Genomic DNA, 20019 nt, shown 5'->3' on the forward strand with positions numbered 1-20019 from the left:
AGCATCCTCACACTGGGTTTCAAGATGATTCAGAAAAAGATCATAGAATGGTTTGGGTAGGAATGAACTTCAACGTGCAGCTGGTTCCAATGGGCAGGGGCATCTCCCACTGGATCAGGCTGCTCCAAGGCCCATCCAGCCTGGCCTGGAACACCAGGTGGAGCAGCCACCACTGCTCTGGGCCACAACAAACCCACAGCAGAGCAGAGCTGGTCTGAGTGCACACAGCTCCACATAGGCTGAAAAGATCTTCCCTGCTTCTCACCCCCTGCTCACACATGACAAAGGACACAGACCTGCAGGTTCAGGGCACCCTTCCCTACCACATCCCCAGCCCCTGGCAAAGGGGTGCCCACTCCCGTCTCCAAAATCCCACCTTGGCTCCACCAGGATAGTCAAGGGGGGCTGACCCCCACACAGGCTGGGAGCTGCTCGGTGTTCCCAGCTGGGGAGCAGCACCAGCCCAGCTCCCAGGCAGTTTGCAGCAATGTCCTCTCCTGTCCCACCCCAGCAACCCACACTGCCTCCCCCTCAACTCCTTCCCCTTCCCAGCCACAGACACACAGCTTGGGGTGCACGTTTATACAAAAAGTAAAGTTTATTGCCATTTCTATCTAGATTTACACAACTGTGTCACCGCTTTTGACGTCTAAAGGGACGTCCTGTCACTTCCCAGAGAGCTGGCTGGGGAAGGTGGGGAGCCCCGGACTGGCTCCCCCCACCCAGCGGGCTGGAGCGCAGCCCCTAACGTGGCTCTGCCCAGCGGTCAAGTCCAGATCCTCCCAGCGCTGCCACAGGGCTCAGTCCCAGTGGATGCCAGGGAGCGGTCGATGCGTCCCCTCCTTTGTGCCGCTCGCAGCACCGGCCGCCACCCATTTACATCCACTCACCGTTCCAGTCTTGTCTCGAATCCCACAGCTGTACAGAGATGGGCACGGCTGGCCCAGAGCAGGGCACTCCACAGCTTCATGGGCACCGCTCACGTGTTTATACATAGATATGGCTACAGAAGATGCCCAAACTAATAAACCAAGCTTTTTTTTCCTTGTAATCCCCACACTGATGTGTGTACAGCCATGCACTACACCGCAACTGCCACTGCCAGTGCTGGTCAGTCAGGTCTGGGTTCCAGCACGCTCCTGGGTGGCTCGCGGGACAAATCTGCATTGCTCACTAAACAACGGTCTTCCTCCAACGTCAGGCTTTGCCAGAAAGAAACACCCTCCCCTGCACGGTGCAGCAAAGGCACAGGACTTGGTGTGCATTCCTCCCAACCGTGGATTCCCATTGAAGTGCCAAAGCCCACCCGGCACTACCAGGATGCTGCAGATGCCCAAGTTTCAGCAGAGCACGGGACTGGCAGGTCCCCAGATTTGCTCCTGGCACACGGTGGGTGGTTGAATGGGGAGGGGTCAGCTGCCCGCAGGGGTGTCTCCCTCGCAGAAGAGCATCCTCGTGCAGGAGATGGCCACTGGCTCCGCTGGCTGGCCAGGGTTGCCCAGAGGGCCACGGCTCAGCGCCAGGGGTCTGGCAGTCCTTCGTGTGAGATGAAGGCGGAAACGATTTTGCAGGAGATTAAGTAGAAAGAGTTCTGTGGCTCTGCCCACCCCGAGGACAGAGCCACCTTACACCGCAGAGCCCCCGGAGTGCTGGGCTGGGGCAGCAGCCCCAGGGCTCTGCTCCTCCGGGCACAGGACCTCAGCAGGGAGCCGGGACTGGAACTTCTCCAGCTGCTCAGGACTGGCTAGGGTCTTCAGGAGGCTGTTTTCACGCTCCAGCTGGGAGTTTTTCTCTAACAGTTCTTTGATTTGCTCTTTGAGGACCTCCACCTCCTCCCGCACTGCATACATCAGATGATTTTTCACAAGATCCTGACGAAGGAAGGCAGAGAGAATGATCACTCTATGACCTGGGAGCTTCTCTCACCCTGCCCCACAAAGCTCTGTCCTCAACCACTCACCAAAAGCCACAAAGGGTTTTCCCAAAGGCTGTTCCCCCCCAGCCCACCCTTGGTACCCTGGCCAGGTGCTCACCCAGCGCAGCCCCCCTCCAAGGCCAGCACTCACAGCACCCCATAGGTCCCATTTCCCAGGTCTCGCTGCCTCCAGAGGCCCTTGGCAGCTCTCCCCATCCCTCTCTGGGGGCTTGGCAGCTCTCAGTCCCCTGTCACCCGTGGGACCTGACTTGGCTACCCCCAAATCCCCAGAGGGTTCTTCCCAGCTCCCCCCCCAGCAGGCTCCCTGCACACTGCGCTGCGGTCAGAGCCAATGAGCTCAGCCAACTTGCAGCAAGCAGACAAAGAAGCTGCTCTGCCCAGCAACGCCGACCTCCTCCCTCTGGACAGAGGACCCCCCCCGGGAGTGGGGATCCCCCCAAAGCAAGAGCACCCGGGGCAGGGGGGGGAATTACAGCACTGAAGCTCACCATTGCCTGCTCGATCTTGTTGTCGATGGCCACCACGCTGGCTCCAGAGGCACTGGAAGAGAGCAGAGAGACAGAGCGTTAGCACCGAGCTTCCTGAGCATCCACCTCCCCGGGGCATCCGTGCACAAGGACCTCCTTTTTTCCTCCTTCCTCCCTCCCCCCGCTTCTCCCACAGGCTGCAATGCACAGCGGCTCCCCCTTCTCTAAGCATGCAGGCAATGCCCCCCAAGAAAGGATGCTCCTGGACCCCCCTGCCCAGGCGGGGCGGCCGGTACCGGGATTGCCCCTACCTGTTATCGAGCTTCACGGAGACCACATCCCCCCCGAGCAAGGAGGAGAAGAAGGAGATGGAGAAATTGTGCAGCTGGTAAACAGCCACCTCCATGGGGGACTGGTACACGCCGGTGCTCATGGCTGCGGGGAGCGGAGCGACCGCGCTACACCGATCCAGACGCACTGCGGCTGCCCCCGCCCCGCAACCGCTTATACCGGCAGGGGCACGCCCCGGTGGGAGGGGCCGGCGGCTCCGGGACCGCCCCCCGGCACGGGACCGTCCCCTCCCACCGTCCCCTACCCCGCACGCGACCGTCCCCTCCTACCGCCGCCTGACCCTGGTGCGGCACTGTCCCCCGGTGCTGCCCCCGGGATAGCGCCCCGACCCCCGGTGCTGCACCCCCGGTCTGCACCCCGAGCCCTGCACCCCGCCCCCCTTCCTCTGCTCTCCCCACAGCCCCGGGACGGCGGCTCAGCCGTTGCGGGGGGCCCCCCCTTTGCATGCGGGGTGCGTTCAGGCAGGAGGCGGCCCAGCAGGCTGCAAAGAGGGAGGGAGGGGAGGAACATACTGGGGCGGGGGGGGGGAAATTGGGGGGCAGCTGGAGGGGCGGCGCGCTTAGGGGACTGGGAATAGCAGGAGCCCCCTTGGGATTCGGGGGGGCGCGTCCTTGCAGGAGCAGAGGGGGCGAAATAAAACGGTGTGTGCGGCGGTGTCAGCTGTAGGGGGGATGGATTTGGGGGTCCAGGAATGGGGAGCTTTGCACTCCGGGGGGGTATGTGCGGGGCCGGCCCTGCGAAAAGGGGGTGAGCGAGGAAGAGAGGCAGCGCTGGGCGTGCGAGGCAAAACCAGGAGTGCAGAACGGAACCGAAAACAAAACAAAACCGGACTGCAAAACAGAAAAGAAGAAAAAAAAAAAGGGAGCGGAAAACAAAACCGCGGAGCAAAACAAACCCCGAGTGCAAAACAAACCCGGGGAGCGCCGGCCCCGCCCGGCCTTGCATAACCCCCAGCGGGCGGGGAGAGCGCCGCCCCGCGGGCAGCAGCGGCGCTGCAGGGGCTGCAGGGGGACTGGGGTTGCAGGGGCTGCAGCGACAGGGGCTGCAGGGGCTACAGGGGCTGCATGGGCTGGAGCGGCGCTGGGACTGCAGAGACAGGGTTTGCAGGGGCCAGAGCCTGAGCAGGACTGGGGCTGCAGGGGCTACAGGGGCTGCAGCGGGGCTGCAGCGGGACTGGGGTTGCAGGGGCTGCAGAGACAGGGGCTGCAGGGGCTGGAGCGGCGCTGGGACTGCAGAGACAGGCTTTGCAGGGGCCAGAGCCTGAGCAGGACTGGGGGCTGCAGGGGCTGGGGTGGGGGGCTGCAGGGAAAGGGGCTACAGGGGCTGGGGCTGCAGGAACCTGTAGTGCAGCAGATGAGGTGCACGATTGCAGCAGGGATGGGGCTGCAGTAGGACCAGTGCTGCAGCAGGATTGTGTCCGGAGCCACAGCGGAGCTGGGTCGCGGCCGGTGCTGACCCCCCCCAGCTGCAAGCAGACAGAGATTAGGGCGCCCCGTGGTGCCAGGGTGATGCTGGTGGGTGCATGGCTGGGGTGGCTGGATCTGCACTGTCTGCGCAAAGCAGTGTCCCTGCGTGTGCACATGCATGTGCAAGCAGTGGGGTGACACTAGGTCTGTCACTGCACCTGCACAGCGACTTGCACATAGAGTAAGCGTGTCTCCACCCTGGGATGCAAGCAAGGCCCCCCAAAACGCTGGGGCTGGCATTGCCTGCTGCAGGTGATGCTCCCTCCGTGCTTGGCCATCCTCCCTGGGCTGCCCTGCCAGCTCCAGCGCTTATCACTGCCCTCTGGACCCGGACCTGCTGGGACTTTGCTCAGCACCCAGGCAGTTGCCCTGCTGCTGCCATGGACTCCGTGGGGCTCATTCTTTGCAAACCAGGGTGGGGGCTGATGCTGAACAAGATCCTGCAAGAGCCCACGCCATGGGGCAGCGTCCAAGAAAGCAACAGTGCTGGCAAGGGCACAGTCACCCGCAAGATGCTGCAGAGAACTCCAAATCCCCTGATCCCAGAGGTGCTGAAGGTGCCTGGCACCTGGCTGGAGGGTGCCAGTACAGGGAAAGACCTGAGGAGCCCCACCTGGCAGGTATGCTGCCATGTGCCTTCCTTGGGGAAAGGGCCAGGGGTGGGCAGAGGGGAACTGCATCATTCGAAAGGGAAACTGAGGCCCAGTGCAGTGTGGCTGCTGCTGAGAGCAAATTGCATCCCTGCCTCCCAGGGCAGAATGAGGACTGCAGTGTCTCAAGCAGTGAAGGACGCAGGCACCCTGTATGGGACACTGTGCTGCCCAGGAACCACGGCCAGGCACGCGTGGGTGCCCCGAGACACAGATTTGATGTGGCGATGCAAGAAAGCAGCTTCTCTCCAGGGGGAGCATTGCACGTGGCAGCAGTGCTTCTCCCCAGGAGGGGCCCATCATCCTCCCTGTGCCAGCACCAGCCTGGCCTGTGCGAAGCTGCTGAGCAGCAGGGCTGGCACTGCAGAGCACAGGGCTATCCCGCCCCGTGTCCCCCACCCTGCCCACAGCCAGGCCCCACTCACCCATCCTTTCTCCGGAAGAGGCTCGGGGAGTACGGCGGCTTGAAGGCCATGCCAGCGCCTGCCACCTCGCTACGGCCGCTCTGCTCCGCGGCGCCAGCCCTGTGCCCCGGCAGCGATGCCAGCTCTGCCCGCGGCCGCGTCCCCTGCCTGCCAGGTGGCGGGGACAGCCTGGGTGCTGGCTGCATCCCGGGGCTGTGGGGTAAACACGCCGGGCAGATGACCTCAGCCACGCTCAATTGGCCCTTTCAGGGGTGTGGGGCCAGCGTGCCACCCGGCGCTGCGCGGGTGCCGAGCGGGGTGCGGGCGCCTGCCCCCCTCCGCGGGCAGATGAAAGGCGCTCTGTGTGTGCTCGTCCCGAGGGTGGCTGGTGGTGGGCAGGGTGGCAGCCCCTGGGACACAGGGCACAGCTCTGTCCCCTCACCCGCGATAAGCCTAGGCCACCCACGCTAAGGGTCTTGTGACTCAGTTTCCCATCACAGATCAAGGAAAATGCCTGTCTCGCTGTGGAGAAGAAGGGCGAGAGGTGTCCTCTCTGCCACGGTTGTGCCGCCGTCTGCCTGCTGCAGAGAGATGGGCAACAGCGGGGAGGCTGCCCCCAGTCCATGCCTTGGTTTCCTCATCTGCTGTGCTACGGCCACCCCAGACCTGGCCCAGCGCCCTTGCCAAAGGAAAGCCCTCAATTATCAGTACAAGGCACCAAGAGCTCCAGGACGGACAGACCAGAGCCTTGCCTGTGGCTCTTGCCCAGCACCTCAGGGGTCCTGGGCCCTGCCCAGCCTCTTCCCGACACAGCTCTCGAGGAGCGAGTGGCGATTTCCGCAGCTGCTGGAGAGCAGCAGGGAAGTTCAGCAGTGCTTTGGGAGGAAATCACTTCAGCTCTGCCACCTCCAAGATTTTTCCCATGGAGCTGAGACTACGGCAAAAATAAACAAAAGTATGGCGCTGAGTTCCCCGCCACCCCTCCTGGGCTCCTTCCCACCCTGCACAGCCCTGGCTGCGGCCGTCGCTGCTCCCTGGCTCTGAGGCTGGGAAGGATGCTGCCCTCCTCCCGAGACCCCAGGGGCAGGATGCTTTGAGGGATGGAAGCACACAAGGCTCTGCTTTCTCCCTGTATGGAAAGGGGCTCCAGGAAAGCTGGGAAGGGGCTCTTGGACAGGGAGTGCAGGGATAGGATGAGAAGGAATGGTTTTCAGCTAAAAGAGGGGAGATTGAGATGAGATCTTAGGCAGAAATGTTTTGCTGTGAGGGTGGGGAGGCCCTGGCCCAGGTTGCCCAGAGCAGTGGTGGCTGCCCCATCCCTGGAGGGGTTCCAGGCCAGGTTGGATGGGGCTTGGAGCCCCTGATCCAGTGGGAGGTGTCCGTGCCCATGGCACAGCCTCTGCAGGGATGCAGCCCACCCAGCCCCCTGCCCGCACACCTCTCTGGGGACGTGGCTTCTGCTGCAGACACCCCTGGACGTGTCGCTGGGTGCACACAAACACGGGCACACCTTGCAACCCCTACACTCATGTACACATGTGCGAGTCCTGCCTGCAGCTACACGTGCAGGCCCTGCACGCCCAGGCACACCCACACCCCGTGCACACACGTGCTTTTTCGAGCCCACGTGGACATGCACCTCACACGAGGTGCCCACCCTACACGCATGCACACACACATGCATTTGTGCATGCACACCCTATAAGCCCACCCCTCCTGCATGCACGCTGATGGATCTCACGTGTACACTGCAAACTCCTCTTCCAAAACACACGCACATGTAGCCCTGACTCACAGATGACGCAGGCACACACTTGTGCATGCACACACGGTGTCGGCGGTGTGGAGCAGGGCGGTCCAGCTGCCCCCTTGTGCAGTGGGGAGGCACCTCCAGCCAGCAGGGCTGCCCCACTGTAGACCCGCTGGCATCTCTGAGGTGGGAGCTGCAGCTCCCAGATCTCTGCTGGACCCCCAGTTTGTGCTTGGCTCTCCCCAGGGATCCACACAGGAACCCCTGCGGGCTCTCCAACCACCTCCCACAGCAGCAGAGTCCTGCATGAGGCTCCAGCTGTGCCCTCAGCAATGGGGGGCCCTTTCCCAGCCCCCCATGGTCCCAGCAGCAGCCTCGCGGAGCTCCTGGCCCCATTCCAGCAGGGCTGCTGGGATCTGCTTCCTCTCCCACAGCCCCACTCCTGCTTCTCCCGGGCCTCGCAGCAGCAGAGCAGGGTGGGCAGTGTGCCCCCTTGCTCTTCCTAAACAGCAGGGGAGCCACGGATTCACCGCTACCTACGGCACCAGAGGCTGTCATGATGGGCACCTTGGAACAGGCTGGGTGAGAAAGGACAGTGGTGCAAGCCACATCCCCAGGGCAGCAGAACAGCAGCTCTTGCCTCATGTGTGCAGCTATGGGAGGTTCATCAGGCAGGGCCGCAGCTCGTGCCTGTGGTTATTTTGGGAACAATAACAGCAGCAGTGATAGAGTGTAATTGTGACACCAATTGTTGCGCTCTCCGGGGAAAAAGAAAACCCGTGGCTGTCATCGAACAGCTAGGAGAGGTGGTGATACCAGTCATTCGCTGGTGGCACCCCAGCAATGGCCCTGCAGGACCCCCCAAAGCTGCGAGCAACTCCTCAGCCAGCCCACATACAGCCTGCACCCCAGAGTAGATGCCAGCCCTGATCTCCGGGTGACATTTAGTGACCACCCCCTCTGCAACAGGACACAGAGGAATGAACACAGCTGAGCTGCAGCCCCCGCAAGGCTAAGCCTGGCTGGAGCAAAGGATGATGGGGAGCAGGATGATGGGATCATCTCTCTTGCCTCCTGGCACCCCACACCTGTCCTGTGTTGTGAGTCAGGGGACACGGCCCTGTCCCCACCAACCCAGGGACAAGATGTACCATTGCACCGAGCCTCGTGCATCAAACCCACGCCAGGCACTGTGGTGCCACATGCCAAAGGATGCCCTCGCCCCACCAGCTGCTACTGGGAGCTGGAGGAATGGATGGTGCTGCACGAGCAGTCTTGGCTCCTCAACCTCTGCTCTCTCCCAGCTCCAGGCCATTCTCGATGCTCCATGGCAGCGTTCCTGGCTTGCTCTCTCCCAAGGACTCAGTTCAATGGGAGGAAGGCCCTTCAGAGGGTCTGAGGCGTGGGAAATGTTTATTGCCTGGCTGCGGAGAGCAATACGGGAAAGGCGCAGAGCCAAAGCTGCCCAGGCTGCTCCACAGAGGCAGATCTCCAGCTCAAAGGGTCAGAGCAGAGGGCAAAAGGAAAGGCACTGCTTGCAAACACGCAGCTAAGAAAACTGTGCCTTTCACAGTCTGAAATCCTGCAGCTGTGGCTGCACCAGCCCAGGGGACCGGGGATGCCCTGAAGGGGCTGGAGGAGGGGTGGCCGGGACATCAGTGATGGGTGGTGGGAAGGGCTGGGTGTGTGGACACGTCTTGCCTTGCAGCCCTCTAGTGCTGCTGAGGAGGGAGAGGTAATGCCAGCGGGCTGCCCGCGGGCAAGCAGGCAGCTGTGTCACCTGCTGTCCCACTCAGGAGCCCCACTCCCAGCATCTCAAACAGCACCTGCCTGCCCCACGCAGCGCTGGTGTGGGGCTGCAGGGCCACAACTGTCAGCTGCCGGAGCGCCCCAGTTGACCAGCTCTTGTTTTCCTCCTCCTGAAGATGTCCTGGCCAAGCTGTTTACTGCCAGCTCAGCTGATGCCGTCCAGGGGCTGCACAGGACCTGTGGCAGCTCTACGCAACCAGGAGCCCTGTGACATGGGGACCTGGTTCGTGCCCATCAGAGCCTTGGGGGGCTCAGAAATCCCTCAACCCAAGGCATGTGCTGCTCCAGAGCAGAGGGCAGCTCCTCCTGGGTGCATCTGTAAGGCAACCCCCTGCCTGCAGAGCTAGTGCTGCTGGCCTTGCTAGACCTAGGGGACATCAGAGCAGTGGGCAGAGCTGCACAGGGCAGTCACCGCCTTTGCGATACTGGGGAAGCCCAGTGAGCAAAGCCCAGTGAGGGTTTGCGATCAGGGAAGGCTGATGGGGAACCTGTCATCCCTCCCTTCACCACCAATGGGAGCAGAGTGGGCTCCCACGGGTGGCAGGGACCTGTGGAGTGCCAGGAGCCATGGGTAGGGGACACGGCTGACACCTCTGCTGGGCAGTAGGGCATGGGCAGGGATTGCAGCATGGGGACTCCTCCAACCTGTTGGGCTGGAGGTGGTGTGGGGCGGGAGGAGGGAGCTCTGGCAGGCTCCCATGTCCAGCTGTTGGGCTGCCTGGTTCCTCTGATAAAGGTACTTGGCTGTACTCCCAGTTCTGTGTTTTCTGGCGTGCGAGAGCACACCCCAGAGCGGCCTGCTGAGAGCTGCAATTTGTCTTTCTCTAAGTTTGTCACTGGCCCCTCTTCTTCCTCCTGTGCCCCCCAGCACGCCCCAAGAGCAGCGTGAGGTGGGGAGGTCGGAGATGACCTTGCTGCGGCAAAGCCCTCCCCCACGATGCTCTACATCGGAAGCGCCCGAAGCCACGTCTTCCCCAGGCATGCTGGGCTAAGAGGGGAAGAGGAAAAAAGGGCTGATGTGCTTATTACCAGCCCTGAAGCGCGCAGGCCAACCTCCAGCCTTTCCTGCGTTTGCTGACACCAGCCCCACGCTGCAGCACGCACAGCTCGAGCCGTCCCCGTGGATGCTCTGCACCGGCCACGCAGCAACCCTCACCACCTCTGCTGCTCCCCAGCTCCCACCCAGCCTGTGTGGGGTCCCATGGTTGCAGCACGCTGGGAGGAAGCTGCCAGGAACAGCACAGCCCCCCAGAACACCCCTTGGCGTAACCACTAGCACAGTGCCTGGCCATGGGGAGCGGAGCCCAGCCAGCACCACCACAACCCCTGCCTCCTGCGAGTCAGGGATGCCCAGCCCCAGGGAGGATGGGCGGGCGGAGCCCTCAGCAGAGTTTTCATCCACAAATCTGTCCACAGAGCAAGCATTTCACACCCACGGGCTCTGTGGGGTGGAGTCCCATAACTGAACTCCCATGTTATCACCTCCCTTGGTTTGCCATGCCCTGCCCTGCGGGTCCCCTGCCAGCCTAGGCTGTGAGCTTCAGGGCTGTCCTCGTTTCTTAGCTTGCTGTAACCATCTTGGACAGTCCCAGTGGGACCACCCCTGGGTGCTGGCTGCCCTCTCGGGTTTAGTTTCGGGGACAAGACAGGAGGTGGCTGTGATGCTGAAGGGACTGCACAGCACCACAGCCATGCAACAGAGGCAGGGGGTGCCAGCCTGGGCTCTGCTCCCCACAAGCCCCTGGCTGGCACTGAGCCAGCTCTTCTGGAGCTTCCCCAGCCTGAGAGAGGAACCCCAAGGCAGGGCCTCCAGCATCTGCCAAAGAAATCCCAGGCCACTCTGCAGGCAGGAGCAGGTGCTCCAGCCATGCTCAGTGCTGGCAGTCACTGCCCTGTGGCGGGCGGGAGTGCCCGACTCGCTAATTGGAAGGCAGCTCATTATATAATGAGAGGACAGAGGCTGGGGAGCTGTGAGAGAGCAGCACAGCAGCATCCCCTGCAACCAAAAGCTGCTCTTCCATCCCAGACTAACCCATGGCCAAAAAACCCTTGAATTCTTTGCCTTCACCTCTCAAAGGTGCCTGTGCTTTACACTGTCCTGCCTGGCCCAGCAACCCCTTAACACCACTTCCCTGGGACCGGCCAGCTGGACGGAGTGGCAGAGTGTGAAATGCAGCCTGGGGGTCGGAGAGAAGAGCTCTGCTGGCGTGTGAGGCAGCCGCCCCACACGAGGTCAGGCAAGGACGCACGCAGTTTCAGTGGAGCTGGTTATTAATACCCGTCGTGGCCTTTGCGAAGAATCCCGGGCATTTCAAACTGGGGATGCTTCATTAAAACCCTGCCCATGCTGACATTTCAGAACAATAACAACATGACAGACAATATGCTGCCGGTGGGATGTGTACCTTCTGTGCTGCTGTGGCTCTCCGTGTGCCCGGCCTCAGCTGCCAGCCATCACCTGTCTTGTGCCAGCCCCTGGGGACAACCCAAATCCATCTTCTGCCTCTAAACCACCCAGAGTGGTCGTGGTTTCACTTGGGGCCACGGAGATGTCTTGTCCTGTGCTGTGGCATCAGCCACCTCGCTGCCCGCCTAGGCAGGGCTGCCACCCCCAGGGGAGTCGCGGGCAGGGGGTGGCAGGGACTGGATCATGCCCCAAGCCAGGGAGTCCGCAGGGCAAGGAGGGGCTCAGGGCTCCTGCTGTGCCACTGGGGCATTCTGCAGCAACACCCCCTCAAATATCTCTATCTAAGTACACAGGCAGAGGATGACAAAATCCTGTGCCGAAGCCAGCAATGTGCGGCACCTGCATAAATATAACTCAGACCTCATCGGCAAAGCGTGGCTTTGGGACAGGTTGCAACCTTTAACGCCTCTCCAGCACTCTGTGCCCCCGCCACACGCTCCATAGTATCCCCTGCCCTCTGCCAACAGGGTTTCAGTTGCTTCACAAGGGCAGGATGCTGGGACCGGGGCAGACCCCTGTAGCTTGCTCCAGCTCCAACTCTTTCTACGCATGAAGTTCAAAGCTTGAAATAAATCACGGTCAGCATTTTCCCTGCCCCTGCCTGCCCTTGGGACACCTACACTGTGCCTGCTCGGAGCTGGCAGACAGTCAGTGTCTGAGCATCTGCAGAGGCTGAGGTGATGGATTTCTGTGCAGCTGGTGATGGCATGACTAGACTTCAGCTCAGCTGCGCCAACCCCTCTTGGTCATAGCCAAGTGGCCGGGGGCAAATGTTTTCATCCTGAGGGGCTGGAGGTTCTGAGCAGGGATCATGAGGGAATCTCCTTGCTAGAGAGAGACGAGTTTCACACAAGCAGTTGGGGATGGGCACAGTGCACGGTGCTGTGCTTGCTGCCACCAGTCCTGCTGAGCTGTGCCGAGCCGAGCACAGTGTGCCATGGCTAAGCCCACCGTGGCTGCGCTTCCCTGGCCAAAAGCCCCTGCAAGCCTGGCCTGCAGGGACACCGCCTGCTGGGTCACAGGCTGCAGGTCCCCTGGGGGCAGGATGCCCACGGTGGAAACTGCAGACTTGGCTGCCTGGCACCTTCCCGGTGGTGGGAGGATTTGGGCACACCAAGGTCAGCTACTCCCTGGAGTCAAGGCTCTTGCTGCTAAAGCGAAAACTCCCCAGCATCTCGCGGTCTGCATGGCTCAGCAAACCACGCTACAAGACACGGGTCAAGCCACGTGCAGCTCTGTCCCACAAGAGCAAAGCAAACAAATACCCGGCGCACGCATCCCGAGCAGGCAGGGCAGCTCTCACAGCCCGCTCCCCAGGCAGAGCTGCCCTGCAGGGCCAGAGAGGACAGAGCGGCCGGCGGGACAGTGCTCCGCTCTCACACCCACACCTCTCTCACGCTCACACGTGTTTCTGCAAGCAGCCCCTCTCCCCGTCAATGCCTCCTTGTTGCTCCAGCCCACTCGGCCGGCAGGAATGCACTCTCCAGCCCTACCGCCCTGGGATGCCCTTTATGCCCTGGCTCTGTCTCCTCCTGCATCGCTGCTGCAAAGTGACACCCGACAGACGGGAACAAATGGTGCCGTGCCACAAATGCCATGCTGGCACCATTGCCTGGGCAGCTCTTGCTCGCTGGCCTGACCTTCTGGTGTGAAAGGTGGTGCTGTCTGACTTCTCCCTCTCGATTCATCCTTCCCCTACCCTCTTGGTGCAGCACAGCTCCCCTGCCTCCCTGAAATGCCCTTGGTTTTCCCAGAACCCAGGGGAAGGTGGCTCTCAGCCCCTTTCATGGCTTGAAAAAAGGGTGAATCATTGCTACCACCCGGCAGGGCCCACAGTGCCCAGAGAGGGTCCAGGGAGGCAGAGATGTCCTCTTGCTGCCCAGAGCAGGATGGGGCACAGGCTGGCCAGGCTGCCAGATCTTATCATGGATAGGCTGGGCAAGGAGAGCTGGCACGGGCTGGTCGATGTGGGCGAGCAGGTTGGCACGTATCTCCTCTCCCCACCCCAGAGGCAGGTGCGGCCTTGCTTGAATCACATGCCAGTATGCACCCATGACAGCACTGCTCTCCCTCCGCAGCACCAACCCCCTCCCATGTCACCAGCTTTCCTCAGTCCTCCCCAGCACTGGGAAAGGTGCCACGTGGTGATGGGGCTGCTCTCCTCAGCCCACCCTTGGTCGGCACATGCCTGGGTCTTGGATGAGCAACCCTGGGGTAACATTGGCATTGGGGAGGGATGGTGGAGACCTTTCTGCCCAGAGCACCAGCATCTTTGGGGAGGAGATGTGTCAGCAGCTAGCACAGGGGTAGCTGGCCTCCATCTATGGGGTATTTCCATGTGAGTTTGGCCCCTTGGCACTGCCCAGGTCTCCTTGGAATGCAGTTCATGATGCCCTACGTGAAGGGACAGAAGGGAGAAGCCTTTTTTTGAACAGGATCCCATGGACTCCCTGAGCAGGGGGGTTTCCTGCAGGAGCATCAGCCCCGTAGGCGATCGGTCTAGAGCAACCCTACCTTATACATCTGTCACAGTATCTCTCATGGCATCCCTGCAGGGAGCAAAGATGATGGAAAGCCCAGCAGAGGCCACCCAGACAGGAGGAAATCCACAGAGACAGGCTGGAAATGCTGAGTGTAGGTTGTCCAAGACTGCCAGCACTCATCTGAGCCTGACTTGCAGAGCCCAAGGCTTGGTCCAGCATGGGCTGAACTGTGTCCAGCAGCCTCAGAGCCAGACCCAGACTCCAGGTGCAGCTGCTTGCTCCTCCCATGCTTTGCTAGACATCGGCCATGCACGAGCGAGTGCATCTACGCGACCACCCCCTCCTCCTTCACCAGTGTAGGAGCACATCAGCTAAAACAAGGGGCACAAACCTGCTCAGGTTCCTCGGTACCAGCAGCAAGGGTGTCCTTATCAGGCCTGTTATCGGGGTGTTCCTCTGACACCCACCATTCCCTCCTTTGTCTGCTATCGCTTCTTGGGTATCTTGGCTCATTCCCCAGGAGGAGAAAGTTCAGGCTGGAGCAAAACAACAGCAAACACAGGTGTGGGCACACCTGCCTGCAGTGCCCATGGCCGCGTCTCCAGCTCCCACATGCCACACCACCCAGGGGCACAGGCAGATCACCCAAGCCATCTCCAGACCGTGTTGGCAGCAGGGTGTCCAGACGCAGGGTGCGATGGAGGGACACCACGGCTTTGCACCATGCTGTGGCATGGCCTTTCATAAAGGAGAATGCCCTGAGGCTCTTGGGAAACAACACACACCAGGGCACGGTGGACAGGCTTGGGCACTGCAGTGAGGGGCACTGAGAGGCACAGATGGGGAGAACCCCGCTCCCCTAGCACCTCCGCATGCTCCCCACCTCAGCGGAGCAGACCGATGCTCGCCAGGAGCACCACGCATCCTGGCCCAGCAGGGACTAGTCCGAAGGCAACAAGCCATGCCCACATCGCCCACCTCTCACCCACGGGCACTACCACCACCTTCCCCAGGCGGGCAGCCCAGACACTTGGCTACAACACCCAGCCCTGGCAGCCTGTGCTGGGGACAGTGTCTTGCTTCCTCTCTCTGCCCAAGATGCCAGTTGGCTACAGCCTCCCAAAGCAAAGGGAAATCTCTTGCTCCCGTCTTCCTCCCGGCTGGGTGGGTTCGCTGCTTGCCATGCAGTCGGGAGCTTGGGCTGGGTGCCGGGTGCCTTGGCGGGTATCCCAGCTCCTCCTTTCCCACCTGAGCGGCAGCTTGGTGTTATGTAAGTGCAGGAAGAGCGTCGCTGCCGAGGACTGCTCAGAAGGAGCAGCTCGCTCAGCGTGAGACACTGGCTGGGGTGAGGAGGCGCGCACGCACGGCCTGGGTGGCTCGCACGCGTGGGACAGCCACGTGTGAGCCCACTCGTCTCCCCGCACCGGGCAAAGAGAACGAAGAGTGGCTCGCGCACCCGTGCACGGTGAAGGGGCACGCCTGCAGGTGCCTGTGTGTGCGGGAAGGGGAGGGTGAGGTGCCTGCAAACGCGTGGGCGCTGCTGCGCACCCCACCTGCACGCTGCCTCACCCACAGTGCAGGAACGAGCCCTGGAGCTGTGCCTGCCCTGCCAATCACGCAGATGTCTGCCACTTACACGTCGATTGGCCACATGTCCCCTCAGCCCTGAGAGAGGGTGATGCGTCCCACCTGCTGAAGCCGCAGGCAGCTTTGGGTGCTGCCACGCTGCACAGCCCTGCGGCATCCAGCTCGAACAAGACGGAGAATCCTGGGCCTGCCAGCCTGCACCAAAGGCTGCTCTCCAACGTCCCACCAGCCCTCCCGGGTGGCTGCACACCAGGAGCAGCCCCGTGGCAGCATCAGTGCAGGACCCGAGATAGCTCTGTCCCCTCCCTGCCCCTGGGGTCCCCCTCCTCAGGGTGTAGGGTGGCAGCCCTGGGGTCCCCCGTTCAGCCTCCTCTGTCCGCAATGCTGGAGCCAGGGAGTAGGGAGTGACCCCGCAACTCCTGCCTTCCTCAGCCTTGGCAGGGTAAAGCCCAGCCCTCTGGCAAGCAGAGGCACCAGCCCCAAGCACGTCCCGCTGCTCGGGCACGGGCAGCCGCGTCCGAAACAGCCTCCTCTGAGCTGAGAGGGAGCAGCTCGGTCAGGGGCAGTCGCTTTCCAGGGACGGGAAATACCACCCAGGCCAAATATATCTCCACTCAACCGACTCCAGGGAGAGACAGGGAAACTGCTAAAAGAGTAGGACCTGGCAGTAGCAGTCTTGGGCTCCCTACACAGTTTCTCAATAACTCCAAAGGTGGCTTTTGAGGCAGCACAGCTGTTTCCCAAGTAACGAGCCGCCCCTCTCCACACAGGACTAAGAGGATGATGCCTGTTTGATGCTGGACACCGTCCATGCCCCTGCAGGCAGCTGGTGTGGATAAGATCATGGCATAGAATCATAGAGATAAACAGAGTCCAGAGGCCAAGACACATAGCTGGAGATTGTTGTCACTGCCCGGACAGACACAGGGCACCGACACAGGGGTACCGCTGGCCACCGTGGGGCACAACCACCTGGCCTTGCACCCACCATGGTGGGCAGAATGGGGTCCCCACCACGCCCATCTGCTCACACTTCTCCCTATGGCAAAACCCCCAACACTGCTATCCTACGCGGTTCCAGGGGCATCGGATCCCCCTGCCCCAGCGGCACACGGGTCCCCTTGCCCCTGCCAGCCTCGGGGGGCATCTCCCCACATCCTGCCTCCACAGCGCCAGCTCCCGAACATGCATCCAGCCCCCTGGCATCGCCCAGCGGTGACCCCCACCTGTGGAAGAGTAGAAGGATGGAGAGGAGGGTCTGGTCGATGTTCCTGTTGCAGATGCCTTGGTTGAAGAGGTAGCACGGGTCCCGCACGACGGGCTCCAGCGAGTCCTGGCGCATGATGGAGCTGAGCTTGTCGGTGTTGAGGTTCTTGCGGACCAGCTGCTCCTGCAGCTGCCGGAAGCTGCTCACGGTGGGGCTGCCCAGGTTGTTGTTCTCGCCCCCGGCGCCCTCCTCCAGCCCGCTCCGGTTGGCCAGGTCCAGGCAGCAGCTGCAGCAGTCCAGCCCGACGGGCGACCTGCACTCCTCCGCGGGCGACGAGGACATCCCGGGACCCCCCCGTGCCCGGCCACGGCGGCGCCGCCCGCGGCCGCTCCCGGGGATGCGGAGGGCGAGCGGCGGCGGGATGGAGGCGCCCGGCTGCCCGAGCGACCCGGCTCCGCCGCCCGCCCCGAAAACACCCCGGCCGCACCGCCCGCCCGGATTCGTCCCGAATCCACCCCGGCTCCGCCTCCCGCCCCGAATCCACCCCGGCTGCACCGCCCGCCCCGAATCCAATGGCTCCACCCCGGCCGCACCGCCCGCCCCCAATCCAACGGCTCCACCCCGGGCGCACCGCCCGCCCCGGCACCGCCCGCTCCGAATCCACCCGGGCTCCGCCCGCCCCCCCCCCCCCCAGCTCCGCCCTCCCGGAATCCACCGCCCGCCCCGAACCCACCGGCTCCGCCCGCCCCGTCGGCTCCTTCGACTCCGAATCCCCCATCTCCGCCCGTGGCGGCTGCAGCGCCCGCCCCGAATCGCGCCCCGCGGCAGCCCCGAGGGGCTCTGTGTGCAGCAGGGCAGCCCTTTGGGGGGTTATGGAATCATGGAATCGTTAGGGTTAGACGAGAATCATAGAATCAGGGAATGGTTTGAGTTGAAACGGACCTTAAAGCTCATCCAGTTCTACTCCCTGCCATGGGCAGGGACACCTCCCGCCGGACCAGGGGCTCCAGGGATGGGGCAGCCACCACTGCTCTGGGCAACCTGGGCCAGGGCCTCACCACCCTCACAGCAAAACATTTCTCCCTAAGATCTCATCTCAGTCTCCCCCCTTTCAGCTTAAAACCGTTCCCCCTTGTCCCATCTCTGCACTCCCTGATCCAGAGACCCTCCCCAGCTTTCCTGGAGCCCCTTTCAGCACTGGAAGCTGCTCTAAGGTCTCCCCACAGCCTTCTCTTCTCCAGGCTGAACAACCCCAACTCTCTCAGCCTGTCCTCATAGAGGAGGTGCTCGAGCCCACTATCTCCGTGGCCTCCTCTGGACCTGTTCCAACAGTTCCATATCCTTATGCTGGGCATTCCAGAACTGGACACAGGGCTCTAGGTACAGTCTCATGAGAGCAGAGGGGGAGAATCACCTAAGACCCCTAAGCCCATCCATTTCAACCGTCAGCCCAATCCCAGCATGCCTGCTAAACCATGCCTGAAGCGCCCCATCTCCATGCTTTTTTAACCCCTCCAGGGATGGGGACTCCACCACTTCCCTAGGCAGTCTCCACCAGTGCTTCAACACTTCTTTCTGATATCCAGCCTGAAGCGTCCCTGGTGCAACTTGAGGCCATCTCCTCTTGTCCTATCCCGTGTTACTTAGGTGGAGAGACCAGCACCCACCTTGCTACAATCTCCTTTTATATAGTTGTAGAGAGCGATAAGGTTTGAGGTGGCCTGAGGTGGTGAGGGGACATGGTGGTCCCTGCCCCAGCGGGGACTCCCTGCCCTGCTCCTGGGAAGGGTGCAGAGGGGGCTCACAGAGGCTGGAGCGTGTCCGCAGCATCAACCCCTGAGGCTTTGGCAGGGGCACACCAAAACCCATGCAGCTCTGGAACAGAGGCAGAAAAGAGGGAAAAGGGGAAGAAAAAGCCTCCAGGTTGTAGAAAAGTTTGAAGTGACCTGGAACCACCACTGTGGCTGGGAGCTGCTTAACCTAGAGCCAAAACCAAAGATGCCACAGGTGGAATACGTGCGTATTCTTTACTGAGAGAGTGGTAAAGCAGAGGCTGCCCAGAGCAGTGATGGAGTCTCCATGCCTGGAGGGGTTAAAAAAAGATGTGGCTGTGCCACCTGGGGACATGGTTTAGCCGGCACAGTGGGGTTGGGCTGATGGTCGGGCTGGATGGAGCTGAGAGGTCTTTTCCAACCTTTATGATTCCATGATTCTATATAGAGCCAGACTAGCCAAGGACCTGGGGAGAAGTTTTGACTTGCCCACAGGTTGCTGGGGGGATGCAAGGGGAAACAGAAATTTCTGCAGAGGCAGGGAAAGTGACTTCCCTGGAACTCCTGCATCCCAGTGGGATCATCTCTCCCACCAGTGAGTCACAGTGATCTCTGTGAGCTGGTAAAGAGCAGTTGGGGCATATTGTGCTGCCCTGTTCTGGGATACAGAACAAAACCAGAAGATATGTGGGGTGACTGGGCTGCGGCACCCAGGGCAAGGAAGAGGAGGGTGCTGAGGCCCCAGCTAAGGAGCACACACAGAAACAGGGTGAGATGTGGGACAGAAGCTGGGCTGCCGTCACAATGGGTCAATGAACCATCTGAGATCCCTAACCCCTTCGGAGAGGAAAACATCTGGACAGAGCAAACGAGAACTGTTGAAGAAGAGTTGGCCAAGGATCTGAGCTGCCCAAGGGAAGGAGCGGGCAGGCTTTTAAAAGCCCACCATGGGCAGGAGGGGAAGTGGAGGCAGTGGGAGGAAGTCTGTATGGGGGAACCGCGAACGAATAGATAGAAGGAGTTGCAGAAAGCAGCAATCGGAGGAAAGCATTGGGTTTGAAGTGCACGGAATTGATAAGGAGAGATAAACCAGGTCAAAATCCAACAAGGCGGAGTGACCAAAAGCTCTGGGACAGCAGGGATCCTGGCAGCTGAGCAGTACTCATGTGAATGCTGCTGAAGAAAAGGCAGAAGTGCACAATAAACATTTCTGTTCCCTCTTTGGCAAGAAGGAGGAAGATGCATTCGCATCACATGAGGATGAAGTACTTTCCAGTCCATTAGTAACCAAGGAAGGCACAAGGCAATGTCTACGCAGATAAACAGCTGTAAAAGCGGCAAAGGAGACCTCTGGGCAGTGCTTTTCATTTTGTGTCAGTGCAGCAGACCCGGGGACAGGACAGGCAGGATCTGGCCCCACCATCGGAGGTGGCACTGGCAGGCCATCCAGGCGTGAGGTATGGGTGACTGAAAGCCCTGGTCTGATGCTGGAACCAGGAAAATTCCTGAAGGAGGAGTGACCCACAGGCTGCCACAGGGGCATCCCCTCACTCAGTGGTGCTAATGGATGCTGAGAGCTGGTTTTGAGGTGCTTCCTCACCCTTCCCAGTGGCTGCCGAGGGGCAGAGGTCCGCGGGAGAGAACGGAAGCCAAGCCTTGACATCCACAGA

At 61.4% G+C, this 20019-nt stretch overlaps 1 protein-coding gene across 3 annotated transcripts; it reads right to left on the reverse strand.

Annotated features, from left to right (window-relative positions):
* Positions 1–575: 575 nt before the first annotated feature.
* On the reverse strand, positions 576–17084 carry TSC22D3 (TSC22 domain family member 3). 3 transcript variants are annotated; one of them, XM_054075438.1, is made up of 3 exons: positions 16597–17084; positions 2425–2476; positions 576–1871 (listed from the first exon to the last, which is right to left on the reverse strand). In XM_054075438.1, the coding sequence occupies exons 1-3, from the start codon at positions 16917–16919 to the stop codon at positions 1626–1628; spliced, it is 621 nt and encodes a 206-aa protein (XP_053931413.1). In that variant the 5' UTR covers positions 16920–17084; the 3' UTR covers positions 576–1625. The 3 variants fall into 3 exon arrangements, with proteins under 3 accessions (XP_053931413.1, XP_009560595.1, XP_053931412.1); XM_009562300.2 differs by lacking the exon at positions 16597–17084 and adding an exon at positions 2715–2900; XM_054075437.1 differs by lacking the exons at positions 576–1871; positions 2425–2476 and adding an exon at positions 3300–14319 and having other exon boundaries at positions 16597–16735.
* Positions 17085–20019: the final 2935 nt, after the last annotated feature.

Source organism: Cuculus canorus, chromosome 10 (assembly GCF_017976375.1).
Source record: "Cuculus canorus isolate bCucCan1 chromosome 10, bCucCan1.pri, whole genome shotgun sequence".
In the NCBI taxonomy this organism is placed as follows: Eukaryota; Metazoa; Chordata; class Aves; order Cuculiformes; family Cuculidae; genus Cuculus; species Cuculus canorus.